General features: G+C 35.1%; 1 protein-coding gene across 1 annotated transcript; it reads left to right on the top strand.

The window, feature by feature from the left end:
• Positions 1-12,009: 12,009 nt before the first annotated feature.
• LOC132629107 (uncharacterized) lies at positions 12,010-15,922 on the top strand. Its single transcript, XM_060344844.1, has 5 exons — positions 12,010-12,559; positions 13,550-14,116; positions 14,327-15,267; positions 15,377-15,554; positions 15,663-15,922. Exons 1-5 carry the CDS (start codon positions 12,010-12,012, stop codon positions 15,920-15,922), a joined length of 2,496 nt encoding a protein of 831 aa, XP_060200827.1.
• Positions 15,923-16,562: the final 640 nt, after the last annotated feature.

Below are 16,562 nucleotides of genomic sequence, written 5' to 3' on the forward strand. Positions count from 1 at the left end.
ACTCTACTAAGGGTAAAATGGAGAAAAAATATTAATTATGCCTTGAACTTCTAAAACGATATATAATTTGAGACAATTATTTTTAATAATCACGACAAATAATTTGGGACGAATGGAGTAATATATAGATGGTACTGATAGATCTATTTACCGTACTTAAGGGAGCCACGAGTTAGCAGTACTAAATAATTATTATATTATCAATGCATTGAACTTAAACTCTTACTATTGTAAGTCTATGATCTCTTTCGTTGTGTTTATTCTGGTAATCTTACTATTTTTTCTTGTCCTAGACAAATATGGATCATAGAAATCATACGATCTCAAAGAGTCTTTATTTTCCCTTATATCTGATATCATTATGATGACTTCATCAGGCTTGCGTATTTTGGCCGGTGAAAAAGATAGTCATCACTTTTCTTCTAAAGATAATTCCCGATTATTATTTTGCCTTTATTCCTGAACTATGTGTTGCTTTTTGGTCCAACAGGGTCATTCATGAATATAACACTCGGGTTACACACTGCAACGAATAATTTTCATCTAGTCACCACTATTAGGCTTCCTTGGACCCAGGGGCGGATTTACATGGCGGTGAGGGTGTTTATACCGCCGAACACTCTTGGCAAAAAATTACAGTGTATATATTGGATAAAATTTTCATGTTTATGTACATATATTGACTTTTGAACACCCTGAACAAATGCAAAAGGTCAGCTCAAGTGGTCCAGGATGTTTAAAATTGTCTCTAGCGTCCTAAGTTTTTATATTTAGCTTTTATGGGTTTTTTCGAACCCCCTGAGTGAAAATCCTGGATCTGCCACTGAGTGGACCTACAACTAATGATGTGCTAGAAAGAATTATTTCAGGAAAAATGGAGTATTAATAGTTATTTAAATCCTTTATTATTTCTAATTTTAGCTGTCTTATCAAATTTTACTCACTTTTGTTCGATGACGAGTTTTTTTTCCCCTAGTCTCCATTGTGCTCTTGTTGCAATTTGTTTGTTAGGTGAGAATATGCAAGAAGCTTAAATGTAAAAAGAGTTAAGAATATGTTAATATGTTGTTTCGTATATTTGACTTGCAGAGAATTTAGTTTAGTGCCCCCCTAGTCTGCAATTAACCTCCACCTAGGGGAAGTTTGAAAATTCTGAAATTTGAAGGGGCACCTAGCGACATTTCATAATCTTAACGACATTTTGCATCAATTTATTAGTACTATAAAGAAAAGAGATTAACTAATATTCATGGACGATATAAAAACTTATTACATTCTCAAGTCACCTTTACCTATTGTAGCATGTAATCTGTCATATTTTCAAGGTAAGATTCACGTGTGGTCACTCAGCTTTATTTTATTGAGCTAAAGTCACTAAATTATCGTTTGTAACAAAAATCATTTAACTTTGCCTAGATATGACAAAAAGTCACTAAACTATTTTGTGTAATAAAAAAAATCACCAAACTTTGTTTAAGTATCATAGATAGTCACTAAACATTTTTTTCACAAAAAGTAATTCAACTTTATTTAAGTATCACATAAAATGTTTCACCCATGACTTTATGTGATATTTAGGCAAAAATATATTGAGTAATTTTTTTTACAAAAATTCAGTTTAGTGACTTTATTGTAATAAAATAAAGCTTGAGTGATCATCTATAAAAATTAAGCCCTTATTTTCGATATTGTAAATCCACTTTTTATAGAGGATTACCCGTAGATATATTTTTGCTGACCTAACAATTAATGTAAAAAAATATTTATATTGTCAATATATAACTAAATCTTGAAACTCAGGATTTCCACAAAACAAAACAAAAAAAAAAAAATGCATAACAGAAGATAAAGAAAGCGTCAGTCAAAAAATAATTAGTCAAAAGAAATTCAGTTAGGGTGGACACGGAAAAGACCATAGCGACTGGGTGAAGAATAAAAAATTAAAGGATGCTCCTCAGTGAAGAACTTGTTACTATAAATATTCCTTCATTAGTCTAAATACTTATCACTCGAACAATTAGCATCCTCGTACAGAAATAAAATCGTCTTTTTCTATCTTCTTTTCTCAACACAGCACATATACAATTAAACAAAATCAGCGACAAAAATCAAATATGCTGGAATTTATTAGGCCTAATAGTAGGAACAACATGAAGTGTCTTTGTAGTCAGGTACCTTTGACCGAGGAACAACCGACCAAAGTTATAAAGAAATATGATTCAAACGGCGACAGTTACCTCAACAAAGAAGAATTGAAGGAGATTTTCCAGCAATTGGGCTCCACCGCCCCGTGGTGGCGAGCCTCCCGAGCGCTCCACCATGCCGATAAGAATGGCGATGGACGTATTGATATGGAGGTGGAATTGGATCAACTGGTCAAATATGTTAGAAAGCATGGTTATACACTAGGACACGCTTGTTGCAACAAGTAAATATGGGAAGTTTGTATGTCTTTTTGGCCTTCAAGGTTGTTAGATGATAAAATATTAATCTGTCTATGGGTTAGGGTTTGCAGGTAATTTTCTCTATGTGTGACGTTTGTAGTTTTCTCTTTGTGTGAGTTTTCCCATAATTGTATTTCTACTTGTACTAATGTACATAGGCAAATTCAGGAGTTGAAGTATTGTGCGTTTTGATCTACTGCAATCTCAAATTAATACCACACTAATAACTGGTTTCACAGTCAAATATTTATTAAATTTTTAGTCACTTTCTTTTTTTATATATACAAGATCTAAGTAAAAGTTACTGATTTCACGTGAATCCATAACCAACCTTCTAGATCTGTCACCAGTGGCGGAGCCAGAAATTTCGTGAAGGGTGCTCAAGCTTCGTATAAGTAAAAACAATTGATGATTGGATACACCGAAATTTTTAAAATCAAACTACGCAATATTCGTAATTTTTTTATAAATGAGTGCACTTTTAAAATTAAAGTAGGCAATATTCATAAAAAAAATTAATAAATGGGTGCACCGAGAATCTAAAATCAAGCTATGCAGTTTTTAGCTTTAATCAACATTTAAAAGGACCAAAACTTTGTTCGTATTTAATTTAACATGAAGTGAACGGATAGAACTAAAAAAAAGGAGAAAGAGAGAAGAGAATTCAACCTAAAATCGAATCACATTTAGGCTTCAAGCTTTCACCGGCCTCGGAAGATGACAACAATAATAGTGAGACACGTAGAATGGAGAGTAGTACCAAGAGGAGATTTTCTTTGTGGAGCATTTTACCTTTGGTTTTTGATAGAGTTGTAGAGAGCTTTTAGAATTTGCTTAGTATTACTTTTAAGTTTAGTTTAATAAAATTAATTTAAAGAAAATAGAAAGCCAAAGATGCAGCGGATTGGAAATTCAATGCAACTGAGAATGGAACCAAAAAAGTCTAAAAGGAAAAATTAAAACTGCCTCTGGATCAAACTTTCACGCTCAGCTTACTCCTTTGGCTTTCTCTGAACACCCTTCACCACTGGGCCACCTCGCTCAATGTTGCCAAGGTTGTTCAAAATGCTAAATATAAAGTATAGAATAGTATTTTACTTATATGCAGGTATAAATTTCCAGCAAAGGGTGTTCACCTGACCACTTTTGCTATACTGTAGCTCCGCTATTGTCTGTCACTGCTGATGGATTTGAAGTATTGTGTGTTTTGATCAACCGTCAAATTAATACTACTAATAACTGCATTTACAGTCAAATATTTATTAAATTTTTAATGACTTCTTTTTTTATATACACCAAATCTAAGTAAAAGTTACTGCTTTCACGTGAATCCATAACCAACCTTCTAGATCTGCCACTGCCGATGGATGGATGCATTTGAGTTTTAAAGTTTACTCCAATAGCTTAGCTGCCACCGCCTCCTCCCCCTCTTCCTCCTCCTCCATCTCCTTCTTCTTCTTCTTCTTCTTCTTCTTCTTTTCAATTTAACCAGTTGGTATTTGAAATTAGTTTGAATAGTTTGAAATTGCATTTAATAGGACTACTAAAAAGGAAAAACGAATCTACTTAAAGGTATTCTAGCTATTCCTCATGTTCAAACTTGATACCTCTAATTAAAGGTAGCATTAAGATCTCAACTATTCCATCACAACTTCACAAGCCCTGGTGATATTTTCGCGTTATTAACAACTTGAGAGTTGAGAGGAAAAAGAAAAGGAAGTAAAATATCTAGGTTGATTATATTATGAAGATTTATCCGTTGTTTTAAGTTAACTATCCATAGTATAATGCATTTAATTATACACTGAGCGTGTACAAAAGTTAAACTCTACTTATATTATTTCTCAAGTTAATGTAATTGTAGGATCGATATGTTGTGTTCAAGCACCTTTTATGTTGCAAAACTTTTACGTGTAACTAAGGGTGTCAAATGGGCGGGTTGGGCTGAATTTAGACATGTAAAAATGGGCTTAGTTAATAAATGAACAGATTATTAATCCGGCCAAAAGTTACTTGAGCTGAAATGAATTAAAAACGAGTCATAACACCCCCTCCCCAAAAAGCGGGTCATTCACTTGCCCAAACCTAAACGGGTTGGGTGAATCATGATTTTATGGGTTGATTCTGTCATCCTACGTGCAACTGTCGCCTGAGAAGCAACTGATCCAAACTAAAACTGTCAGTCGACATTCGACAAACGATGTTACAAGTGAAACCATATACATTTAAATTCACCAGTCCTTTATGCAAAAAAATCTGGCATTATTGTTAAAATTCACAAAGTAGCATGTTTAGCATCCAGTAATTCTCATCGTTTGATTGATGAATCTCACTTGCCATTCCACCTTTTCGGCCAAAAGCAGCGTGGATAGACGCCTCATAATTAAAATATTCTTCCCACATAAATCATAATTGTGTTGTACTCCTTATAATAATTTTAGTTTATCTCAGAGTTAGGTCTGCTATCCTTGAAAGCGTTGGAAATCCTACGGAAAATACTTCATCACGAACACGTGTAGGGATTTTTTTTCATCACGAACACTTATAGGAACTTCTTTTACACTTGAGGAAAATGCTTGATCACGAACAATTGTAGAGAATTCTTCATAGCTTAAGGCATGCCAATGGTACTGTCCTTAAGGATATTTCACCCGGTATGGGTGTATCCCCCAGAATTCAACAAGCTCTTCTAGTACAAAACTAGGAGCCAGAATCTAACAAAGATTTTACAAAAAGTAGAAAACCCAGCATAACATTGAAATTGAGAGGATGAAATTGTATCTCTTAGTTTTTTCTATATTTCAGTGAACAAACTTCAGAATTTATAGTCAAAGGAATAGCAAAAATCTGAACGTTTGAAGACTTAAAACGTATCAAAAATAAAAGCCATTGAAGGCCTATTCAATATGATCATGTGCCTTTGTCAAAATGCTAACATATGACAATAGTAAACATTTCTCATAATAAAAGCTAAGCTATTAAGGCTAATTAAATGTAGTCAGAAACGTTTTGAACAATAAAATATTTGACTGACATTAAAACAAAATAAATATTAAGAAAATAAAGAATATGTTATTTTTGAAATATTAAATAGAAAATATTATTTTTGTAACCGAAAGAACAAATTCCCGTCCTAACTCGATATTCTTATCCTAAGAAGATTCCATGTGACCGCTCCATTATACTGAAGTCCAATTCTTAAAATGTTAGTAGTAACTTAATTTATAAAACTTCACCTCCTAGGCTCCTACATTAAAAAACTAGTATTGTATTTTACACCCATACACGCAAGATCTTTTAATGATTTGCAGCCCATCCTTTATTTATTTATTTTTGTGATGTCCCCTAACTTTTAATACTCTTGCATAACTCCAAAACCACTGTAGTTGTAGCCGAAATAAAAGGTTAAATTGCAAAATAGAACTACTACTTTATAAAACTCCCCTCATATAAATATTTTCCATGCAGCCTCCCAATATTTATTCTTTTGTCTTTTCAATTTGCCATAATTAAGGATGAAACACGTAGAGAAAGATGAGAAAAAGCGGAGGCTAACTAGGTTAAATTAGGATTAGTGTGAACGAAATTCAGTCCATTAGATGCCATTCCCTTTTTACACCTTTTAATTAAATCTTCACTTGTAGATTAAAAAAAAAGTAGGGCTCTGATGGATTATAGTGCTAACTGCTAAGTGCAAAAGAGGTGAAACTTAACTGCCTGATTAAAATGAGACATGTAAAGTGAGTGAGTCCGGCGTCAAAATGACTTCTTTTTTTGAGCTAATAGATAAAAATAGGATGTCTTTTTTTTTATACCAAAATGGGTATTTCGTGGGCTATCCAACGAAATACCCAAAAAAAATATTGTTCCGGTCCGGAAATGATCGTTGCATTTCGCTACACTTGTAGCGAAATGTAACAAATAATTTTTATTTATGTGTCATCTCCATTAATGATAAAACTCTACTAAGGATAAAATGGAGATAAAATATTAATTATGTCTTGAACTTCTAAAACGACAAATAATTTGCGACAATTATTTTTAGTAATCACGACAAAATAATTTGAGACAGAGGGAATAATATATAGATGCTACTGATAGATCTATTTACCGTACTTAAGGGAGCCACGAGTTGGCAGTACTCAATAATTTTTATATTATCAATGCATTGAACTTAAACTCAACAAATTTATGTTTATTATCTCTTTCGTTGTATTTGTTTTGGTAATCTTAATATTTTTTCGTGCCTAGACAAATATGGATCATAGAAATCATACGATCACAAGAGACTTCTCCCTATAACTGATATCATTATGATGACATCATCAGGCTGGCGTATTTTGGCCGGTGAAAAAGATATTCATCACTTTTTTTCTAAAGAGAATCCCGATTATTATTTTGCCTTTAATCCTGAACTATGTGTTGCTTTTTGGTCCAACAGGGTCATTCATGAATATAACACTTGGGTTACACACTGCAACGAATAAGAATAATTTTCATCTAGTCACCACTATTAGGCTTCCTTGGACCTACAACTAATGATGTGCTAGAAAGAATTATTTCAGGAAAAATGAAGTATTAATAGTTATTTAAATCCTTTATTATTTCTAATTTTAGCTGTCTTATCAAATTTTACTCACTTTTGTTCGATGACGAATTTTTTTTCGAGTCTCCATATCGCTCTTGTTGCAATTTGTTTGTTCGGTGAGAATATGTAAGAAGCTTAAACGTAAAAATAATTAAGGATATGTTAATATGTTGTTTTCGTATATTTGACTTGCAGAGCAATTAGTTCAGTAACCCCCCCCCCCCCCCCCACCCCCGGTCTGCAACCTCCACCAAGGGGAAGTTTGAAATTTGAAGGGGCACCTAGCGACATTTCATAATCATAAGGACATTTTGCATCAATTTATTAGTACTATAAAGAAAAGAGATTAACTAATATTCATGGACGATATAAAAACATCTTACACTCTCAAGTCACCTTTACCTGTTGTAGCATGTAATCTGTCGTATTTTCAAGTTAAGATTCACGTGTGGTCACTCAACTTTATTTTATTGAGCTAAAGTCACTAAATTATCGTTTGTAACAAAAATCATTTAACTTTGCCTAGATATGACAAAAAATCACTAAACTATTTTGTGCAATAAAAAGAATCACTAAGCTTTGCTAAGTATCACAGATAGTCACTAAACATTTTTTTCACCAAAAGTAATTCAACTTTGTTTAAGTATCACATAAAATGTTTCACCCATGACTTTACGTGACATTTAGGCAAAATTATATTGAGTAATATTTTTTTTAGTACAAAAAATCAGTTTAGTGACTTTATTGTAATAAAATAAAGCTTGAGTGAGCATCTATTAAAATTAACCCCATATTTTCGATATAGTAAATCCACTTTTTATAGAGGATTACCCGTAGATATATTTTTGGTGACCTAACAATTGATGTAAAAAAATATTTATATTGTCAATATATAACTAAATCATGAAACTCGGGATTTCCCCAAAAAAAAAAAAAAGAAGAAGATAAAGAAAGCGTCAGTCAAAAAGTAAATAGTCAAAAGAAATTCAGTTAAGGTGGACACGGAAAAGACCATGGCGACTGGGTGAAGAATAAAAAAAATTAAATGATGCTCCTCAATGTACTATAAATATTCCTTCCTTAGTCTACGTATCACTCGAACAATTAGCATCCTCGTACAGGAAAAAAACGGGTCCGTGGCATTTTGCACCCTTAATGTGTGCTCTTTTTTTCAACTTGCACCCTATCCTATTTTTTTTTATGATTTAAACCCCAATCTCTTTATTTTCTTGCAAAACAATAAATTCACCCTTTTTATAAATTTACCATGAGGGCAAAATAGGAATACAAATAATATATCTTTTTTTCCTTCAATTTATTTATTTTATTAGAACTGCAACAACAATAAATTTTATTTTCAAAGCTCTTTTTTATTTTTTTATTTTAAGTGATATTTCTCTATCAATAGTTGCTAAACATTTGGAGTTCTTATTGTTACAAGTTTGTCGCTTTTCCTTTATAATTTAATTACTACTAATTTATAAAGGAAAAACGACAAACTTGTAACAATAAGAACTTCAAATGTTTAGCAACTATTGATAGAGAAATATCACTTAAAATAAAAAAAATAAAAAAAGAGCTTTGAAAATAAAATTTATTGTTGTTGCAGTTCTAATAAAATAAATAAATTGAAGGAAAAAAAGATATATTATTTGTATTCCTATTTTGCCCTCATGAAAAATTTATAAAAAGGGTGAATTTATTGTTTTGCAAGGAAATAAAGAGATTGGGGTTTAAATCATAAAAAAAAATAGGATAGGGTGCAAGTTGAAAAAAAGAGCACACATTAAGGGTGCAAAATGCCACGGACCCGTTTTTTTCCTGTACGAGGATGCTAATTGTTCGAGTGATACGTAGACTAAGGAAGGAATATTTATAGTACACAACACATAGTACAATTAAACAAAATCAGCGACAACAATCAAGTATGCTGGAATTTATTAGGCCTAATAGTAGGAACAACATGAAGTGTCTCTGTAGTCAGGTACCTTTGACCGAGGAACAACTGACCAAAGTTATAAAGAAATATGATTCAAACGGCGACCGTTACCTCAACAAAGAAGATTTTCCAGCAACTGGGATCCACCGCCCCGTGGTGGCGAGCCTCCCGAGCGCTCCACCATGCCGAAAAGAATTAATGGCGATGGACGTATTGATATGGAGGCGGAATTGGATCAACTGGTCAAATATGTTAGAAAGCATGGTTATACACTAGGACACGCCTGTTGCAACAAGTAAATATGGGAAGTTTGCATGTCTTTTTGGCCTTCTAGGTTGTTAGATGATAAAATATTAATCTGTCTATGTGTTAGGGTTTGTAGGTAATTTTCTCTATGTGTGAGGTTTGTAGTTTTCTCTTTGTGTGAGTTTTCCCATAATTGTATTTCTACTTGTACTAATGTACATAGGCAAATTCAGGAGTTGAAGCACTGTGCGTTTTGATCTACTGCGATCTCAAATTAATACTATACTAAATACTGAATTCACAGTGAAATATTTATTAAATTTTTAATGACTTTCTTTTCATATATATACAAGATCTAAGTAAAAGTTACTGATTTCACGTGAATCCAGAACCAACCTGCTAGATCTGTCACTGCTGATGAATGGATGCATTTGAATTTTAAAGTTTACTCCAATAGCTTATCCTCCTCCTCCTTCTTCCTCTTCTTCTTCCTTCTTTTTTTTTTTTCAATTTAAGCAGTCGGTATTTGAAATTAGTTTGACTAGTTCGAAATTGCGTTTAATAGGACAACTAAAAAGGAAAAACGACTCTACTTAAAGGTATTCTAGCTATTCCCCATGCTCAAACTTGGTACCTCTAATTAAAGGTAGAATTAAGATCTCAACTATTCCATCACAAAGACATGCGCATCAACTACAAAAACAAAAACACTCTTCGTACATTTATGAACGTTACCTCGTAAAAGTAAATCTTTCTACCACCTTCTAGACACTGAGAGACATGCGCCGTCCCATGGGGACGCCGGAAAACCCGGATCCAGCGCACCTCCCAGAGAAAACTAATTCACCCAGCGTCTCCAACCCAACTAGGGATCGAGTTCCTACAATGGTTAATTATGCTAGAGCCGTCCAAATAACAACGGCTCCTAACACTACCACGACGAATCGACTTGGGAACCCATCGGTGGAGGCTCGAGTTGACTCCCATAACGGAATTCCAGCCATAATTTTCAAAGCTAAAGACTTTAAAGGGGTCATGGCGGAAGAATGCAAATTTACTCTTGTAGGTAAATACATGAAACCCAGGCCTCAGATCGACAAAATTAGGTCCAGATTTGCTGAAAAAATCACAGTGAAAGGTAAGGTAACTATCGAAGTCTTCAATTATAGAACTATATTCTTGAATTTCTCCAACAAGGAAGATTTTGAAAATGTCTGGTTTAGACGCTCTATTGAAATAAAAGATCAAGTCATGTGGTTGGAGAAATGGACGCCGGAGTTTAAACCGGACGAAGACTCCCCTATAGTGCCAGTTTGGGTACTTTTACCTGAGTTGCCATTTCATTGTCATGCCTGGCACTATCTGAAACAAATTGTTAGCCCGCTAGGCACTCCTTTGTCGTTGGACGCTGCCATTGATTTCAGAACTCGCCCTAGTATGGCTAAAATTCGGGTGGAGGTAAATCTTACGAAGCCTAAAATAACTTCTATCTGGATTGGTACTGAGGACGAATCTTGCCCGCTAAGGGGTTTCATGCCCAAAAAGTTGAATATGAGAATCCATCAAAATATTGCACTCATTGCAAGATTTTGGGACATTCCATAATCCAGTGTAGGAAGATGGAACAAAAGAGGGCAGAAAATAAAAATGATAAATAAGGGAAAGAACACAGCAAGGAAGTTGAACGAAGAAAGAAGGGCAAGAAGCAGAGGAAGTAGAGGAAGTTAACAGCAACAAAAGAGAGGACAACAAGGTAGATCAGATCAAAAACATTTTCAAGGCCAAAGAAGACCAAGCTGCCAAAGAAAAAAAGAGGGAAAAAAAAGAAAAAGAAATACAAGAAGATGCCAAAAAAGAAGGGAAAGGCTATTTTCAAGCCAGTCACTCCAGGGAAGAACATGGATGATAATTCTGAAGCTGTCCAAGAAATCCAATCGCAACAAGGGGAAAAAAATAATATCAATAACATACAAGGACCACAGAGGAAGAAAAAAAAAGAAAGTTGGAAAACAGTACAAAGGTGATTGAGCAGGATCAGGAGATAGGGGAAGATTAGGCAGTAAATCTTAGCTTGGATCATCAAGAAGAGCATGATAACGTGCCCCAGAACAAAGAAGACTAGGTAGTACATGAAAGAAGGAACACCGAGGATGATAGTATACAGGACAGAATTTCAAGCACTCCTGATATTGCCTCAGGAAACTCAACAGTTCCCACAGAAATAAGAAATATGCCAGGCTTAGACTTGGTAGTAGATTTGGGAAACATAGTGCAGATTGAAGGGTCTACTGAGTAGCTGAAAGTTGGTAATGATTTAGAGGATCAAACAGAAGCATAATCCATAATGAAGGAATCCTCAGATCAATCAACTGATAGAAAGGAGGAGGCTCTGGATAGTGACTACATTCAGCCTGAGCAGGGAGAGAAATCAAATGCCGAGGAACCTACAAAATCCAACAAAGGTAGAGGTAAATCAAAGAAGAATGTCAAAAATAAGAATAGCAAAAATCAGACCTCACAAATGAGGAAACAAAAATATGGTCACACCACTAGTAATATTAATGATTAGTGCTCTTTTTTGCAATATAAGGGGTGTGAGGTCAAAAAAGGTCATTCATAGACTCAAAAGCTTAATACAAATCAACACGATTCAGTTCATTTCTATCATTGAGCCGTTTGTGGCAAAAGAAAAGATTGAAGGATACAAAAAGTTCCTGGGATATCAAAACTGTATTGTTAATCAAAATGGGCAGATTTGATGTTTTTGGAGCAACAATATCAATGTTGTCCCTATGTCTGATGATGATCAGCACATTACGCTTAGGATTAATAATGCAGTAGGTGCTCAGGATATTTTCATCTCAGCTATTTATGCTAAATGCTCTACATCAGAAAGAAAATATCTCTGGGAAAGTCTAGAACAAGATAATATGAGGATTAATGGCCCTTGGTGTATCGGAGGTGATTTTAACATGGTTTTGGATCCTTCAGAGAAAATGGGGGGTAACCCCCATAGGATGTCCAAAAGCTTACACTTTCAAAGTTACCTGGATAATTCTGGTTTAACTGATATTGGATTCACTGGGTCAAACTTCACTTGGTGTAATAATAGGAGACCTAGAAAGAGGATATGGAAAAGATTGGACAGGGTATGTATCAATAACCAATGGGACCATCTCTTCCGGAACTGTTCGATCAGGCATCTGGCCAGAACTGGTTCTGACCACAGACCTCTGCTAATGAAGTACCAGGACTCCAATATTTCCCATGTTTCCTATTTTAGGTTCTTAAATTTCTGGGTCACTCAACCTGACTTCATGGATATTGTTAAAGAAAGCTGGGGTACATCAGTTTAAGGGAATCCCATGTGGATACTACAATCTAAGTTGAAAATACTGGGAAGGAAACTCAGCCTCTGGTCAAAGGAACAAATAGGCAATGTGCATGAAAAGACTATAGAATGGGAAACCAAGTTACAGAACCTGGAGGAAATGGATATTCAAAAAAATATTGTGCAAAGTAGGATGGAGGTTAATAAAGCCCATGCTGAGTATATTCATTGAATGAAGTTACAAGATTCTATTCTTACTCAAAAATCTCAGTGTAAATGGTTTGAAGAGGGGGACAATAATACCAAATACTTTCACAGTATTCTCAGGGAAAAAAGGAGGAAACTTGTCCTATCAAGAATCAAGAATTGTAGGGGCCATTGGATCAGTAGAGATGAGAAGCTCTCGAGAGCTGCTATCAAGCATTTTCAGCATCTTTTTAATCTTCCATCCCCCTTCATTAATCCTGATATTATTAATTGTATTCCTAACATTATTTCCCCTGAGGAAAATGACAGGTTGAATCTAATGCCAGAAGAACAAGAGATCGAAGAGGCAGTATTCAGTCTAAGTGCAACTAGTGTAGCTAGCCCAGATGAATTCAATGGAGTTTTTTTTTCAGAATTGTTGGAGCATAATAAATGAGGACATTGCTGCCTTTGTAAAAGAGTTCTTCAAAGGTAAAAAGCTCACCAGGTATTTCTCTCACACATGTAGATTTGACACCCCTAGTAGATTTGGAGAATTCAGACCCATAAGTCTCTCTAATTTTACGAACAAAATTGTTTCAAAAATCATCTCTATTAGACTTAACCTCTTACTGAAAAAATTGGTTTCTCCAAACCAAAGTGGTTTTGTTAAAGAAAGGCTAATTATTGAAAATGTCCTATTAACCCAAGAGATTATCCAGAACATCTCCAAACCTAACAAGGGTGGCAATGTAGTGATCAAGCTAGACATGGCTAAGGCATATGATAGAATGTCTTGGCATTTGTTATTGCAGTCTTGGATAAATTTGGGTTTTCCAAAGTGTGGTTAGAAATTATCTATAACCTGATTTCTGAGAATTGGTACTCTGTGATCATAAATGGTTCAAGAAATGGTTTCTTCTCCTCATCTCAAGGTTTAAAACAGGGGGGCCCTTTGTCCCCTTCTTTATCCATTCTTGCGGCAGAGGTTTTGTCCAGATCTCTTAATGATATTGCTAGTCATAGAAATTTCATTCCTTTTACTATGCCCTCTAATTGCTCTACAATAAATCACCTTGCTTATGCTGATGACATTGTCATTTTTAGTAGTGGTAAAACTTCCTCTTTGAAACTCATTATGAACACTATTAATGATTATGAGAATAGCTCTGGTCAGTTAGTGAATGGGGATAAAAGTTTCTTTTTTCCTTCCCCTAGAACTTCTGCTCAGAGGATTAACAGAATTAGAAACTGCACTAGTTTCATGGACAAAAGCTACCCCTTCACTTACCTTGGATGTCCCTTGCATGTGGGAAGGAAAAAGTTGGAGTACTTTGACTATATGATTAGTAAAGTGGTAAAAAGGCTTAATGGTTGGCATGGTAAGTTACTCTCCTATGGGGGAAAAGTAGTTCTTATCAAAATTGTCCTCCAATCCCTCCCTATTTATACTCTCTCTGCATTGTCTCTTCCAAAAGGTAGCCGTAAATTAATTGAGAAACACTTTGCAAATTTTCTCTAGGGTAGTAATCAAGGTCACCATAAGTACCACTGGTGCTCCTGGAGTAATTTGTGTGTTCTTTTCAAAGAAGGGGGTATAGGTATTAGAAGCATGACTGATATCAGCAACACTTTAGCCATGAAAAGATGGTGGAGGTTTAGAACCTCTAATTCTCTATGGGATAATTTCATCAAGAGTAAATATTGCATTAGAGCTCATGTAGTAGGTAAGAAGTGGGCATCAGGTGACTCTCATGCCTGGAAGCATATGACTCTGGTTAGAGAGGAAGCAGAAAAGCACATGGTTTGGCAGGTAAATTTTGGATTTTGCTCATTCTGGTGGGACAATTGGACTTGTAAAGGCCCTCTAGCCCATCTTGTCCCTAACACTGATAAGAGCTCCAAGCTATTAGTCAAGCACTTCATCAGTCAAGGCAAGTGGGACACTATAAAGCTCAATGGGATTCTCACCCCTCAAATGAGTGACAGTATCCGGAAAATAGAAATTGGCAACATTGATAAGGAAGATCAGATTTTTTGGGACCTCACAGAGAATGGAAAATATTCCAACAAGTCGGCCTGGGATCTGGTAAGAAATAAAAAAGCTCTTCAGCCTTTAATCAACAAGGTATGGCACTCTTCTATCCCTTTTAAGATTTCATTTTTAATTTGGAGAATTTGGAAAAATAAGCTCCTCTTTGAGGAAGTCATTAGTAGTTTTGGCAAGCAAATGGATTCCAAATGTTACTGCTGTAACACAGCTAGTTACCAGACCATGAACCACGTGTTCAGTCAAGGTACAGCAGCTAGTAATAACTGGAATCTCTTTGGTGCCCCTTTGGGAATCAAACATTCCCACCTCCCAATTAGACATATCATTAACTCTTGGTGGCAAGAGAAAGCTAAGAATGATGTTCATAGACTTATTTTAAATATTACTCCTATTGTTATATGTTGGGCTCTTTGGAAGGAAACTTGTGCTTACAGGTATGGCAACCAGAACAAATTCAGTGGGTATAAGCTTGAACAGCAGGTGGGATGGATTGTCAAAGCAGTAATAGTCAAGTCCTTCCTAGGATCCAAACTAATTCTCCCATGGAAAGACTTGCTATAGGCTACTGAAACTATAACCAATTCCAAAGATTATGGTGATCTGTTGGCAAAAACCAGAGCCGGGGGTATACAAATTGAACACAGACGGTAGTTACAACAAAAATAATAGGAAGGCTGGTCTAAGGGGAGCTCTTAGAGATGCAAATGGACAACTGATCATGGCATTCTCAGTAGCATATCAGTGCAACAGTCATAATATGGCAGAGGGTAAAGCAGTCTGGTATAGAGGAAACAGGTGCAAATAACACGGTTACAATAATCTAGACATAGAGCTGGACTCTAAGGTTATCACAGATATGCTCATAAAAAAAACAGGGAGTTCCATGTTTAACAAGATTATAGAAGACACTAGTGAAGAACTGCAGCATTCTAATGTCAAGTTCATGCATTGCTATAGGGGGGCTAATCAACTTGCAGATTGGCTAGCAAAACAGGAAATGAAGTCCAATGACAACAACATCTACTTATCTGACCAGGAGCTACCAAATAGAGCAAAAGGACCTTACATCTTAGACAAAAGACAAGTTCCCTCCATTAGGTCGAAATTTGATAAGGCTAATTTCTTTGTTAGTTAGGCTAACTACTTGTATAGGTAGAGATTGACCAATAAGTTTCTTTTTGCTATAAGCTCAATCTCAATTTTTTGGTGGATAGTCTCTATCCAGTGTTGTAATTAAAACGATTAATAATCAATACAACACATACCAGTGATGCTGGGAAATTTTTTTTAAAAAAATATTCCATCACAATTTCAGAAGCCCTGATGGTATTTTTGTGTTATTAACAACTTGAGAGTTGAGAGGAAAAAGAAAAGGAAGTAAAATATCTAGGTTGATTATATTATGAAGATTTACCCGTTGTTTTAAGTCAACTATCCATAGTATAATGAATTTAATTATACACTGAGCGTGTACAAAAATTAAACTCTACTTATATTAGTTAATGTAATTGTAGGATCGATATGTTGTGTTCAAAACTTTTACGTGAAACTAGTGGTGTCAAATGGACGGGTTGGGCTGAATTTGAACATGTAAAAATGGGCTTAGTTAATAAATGAACGGATTATTGACCCGCCCAAAAGTAACTTGGGCTGAAATGACTTAAAAACGGGTCATAACACGCCGTCCCCCGTCCCCCAAAAAAAAATGCTGGTCATTCACCCGCCCAAACCTAAACGGGTTGGGTGAATCATGATTTTATGGGTTGATTCTGTCA

This window comes from Lycium barbarum, chromosome 2 (genome assembly GCF_019175385.1).
Source record: "Lycium barbarum isolate Lr01 chromosome 2, ASM1917538v2, whole genome shotgun sequence".
Taxonomy (NCBI): Eukaryota; Viridiplantae; Streptophyta; class Magnoliopsida; order Solanales; family Solanaceae; genus Lycium; species Lycium barbarum.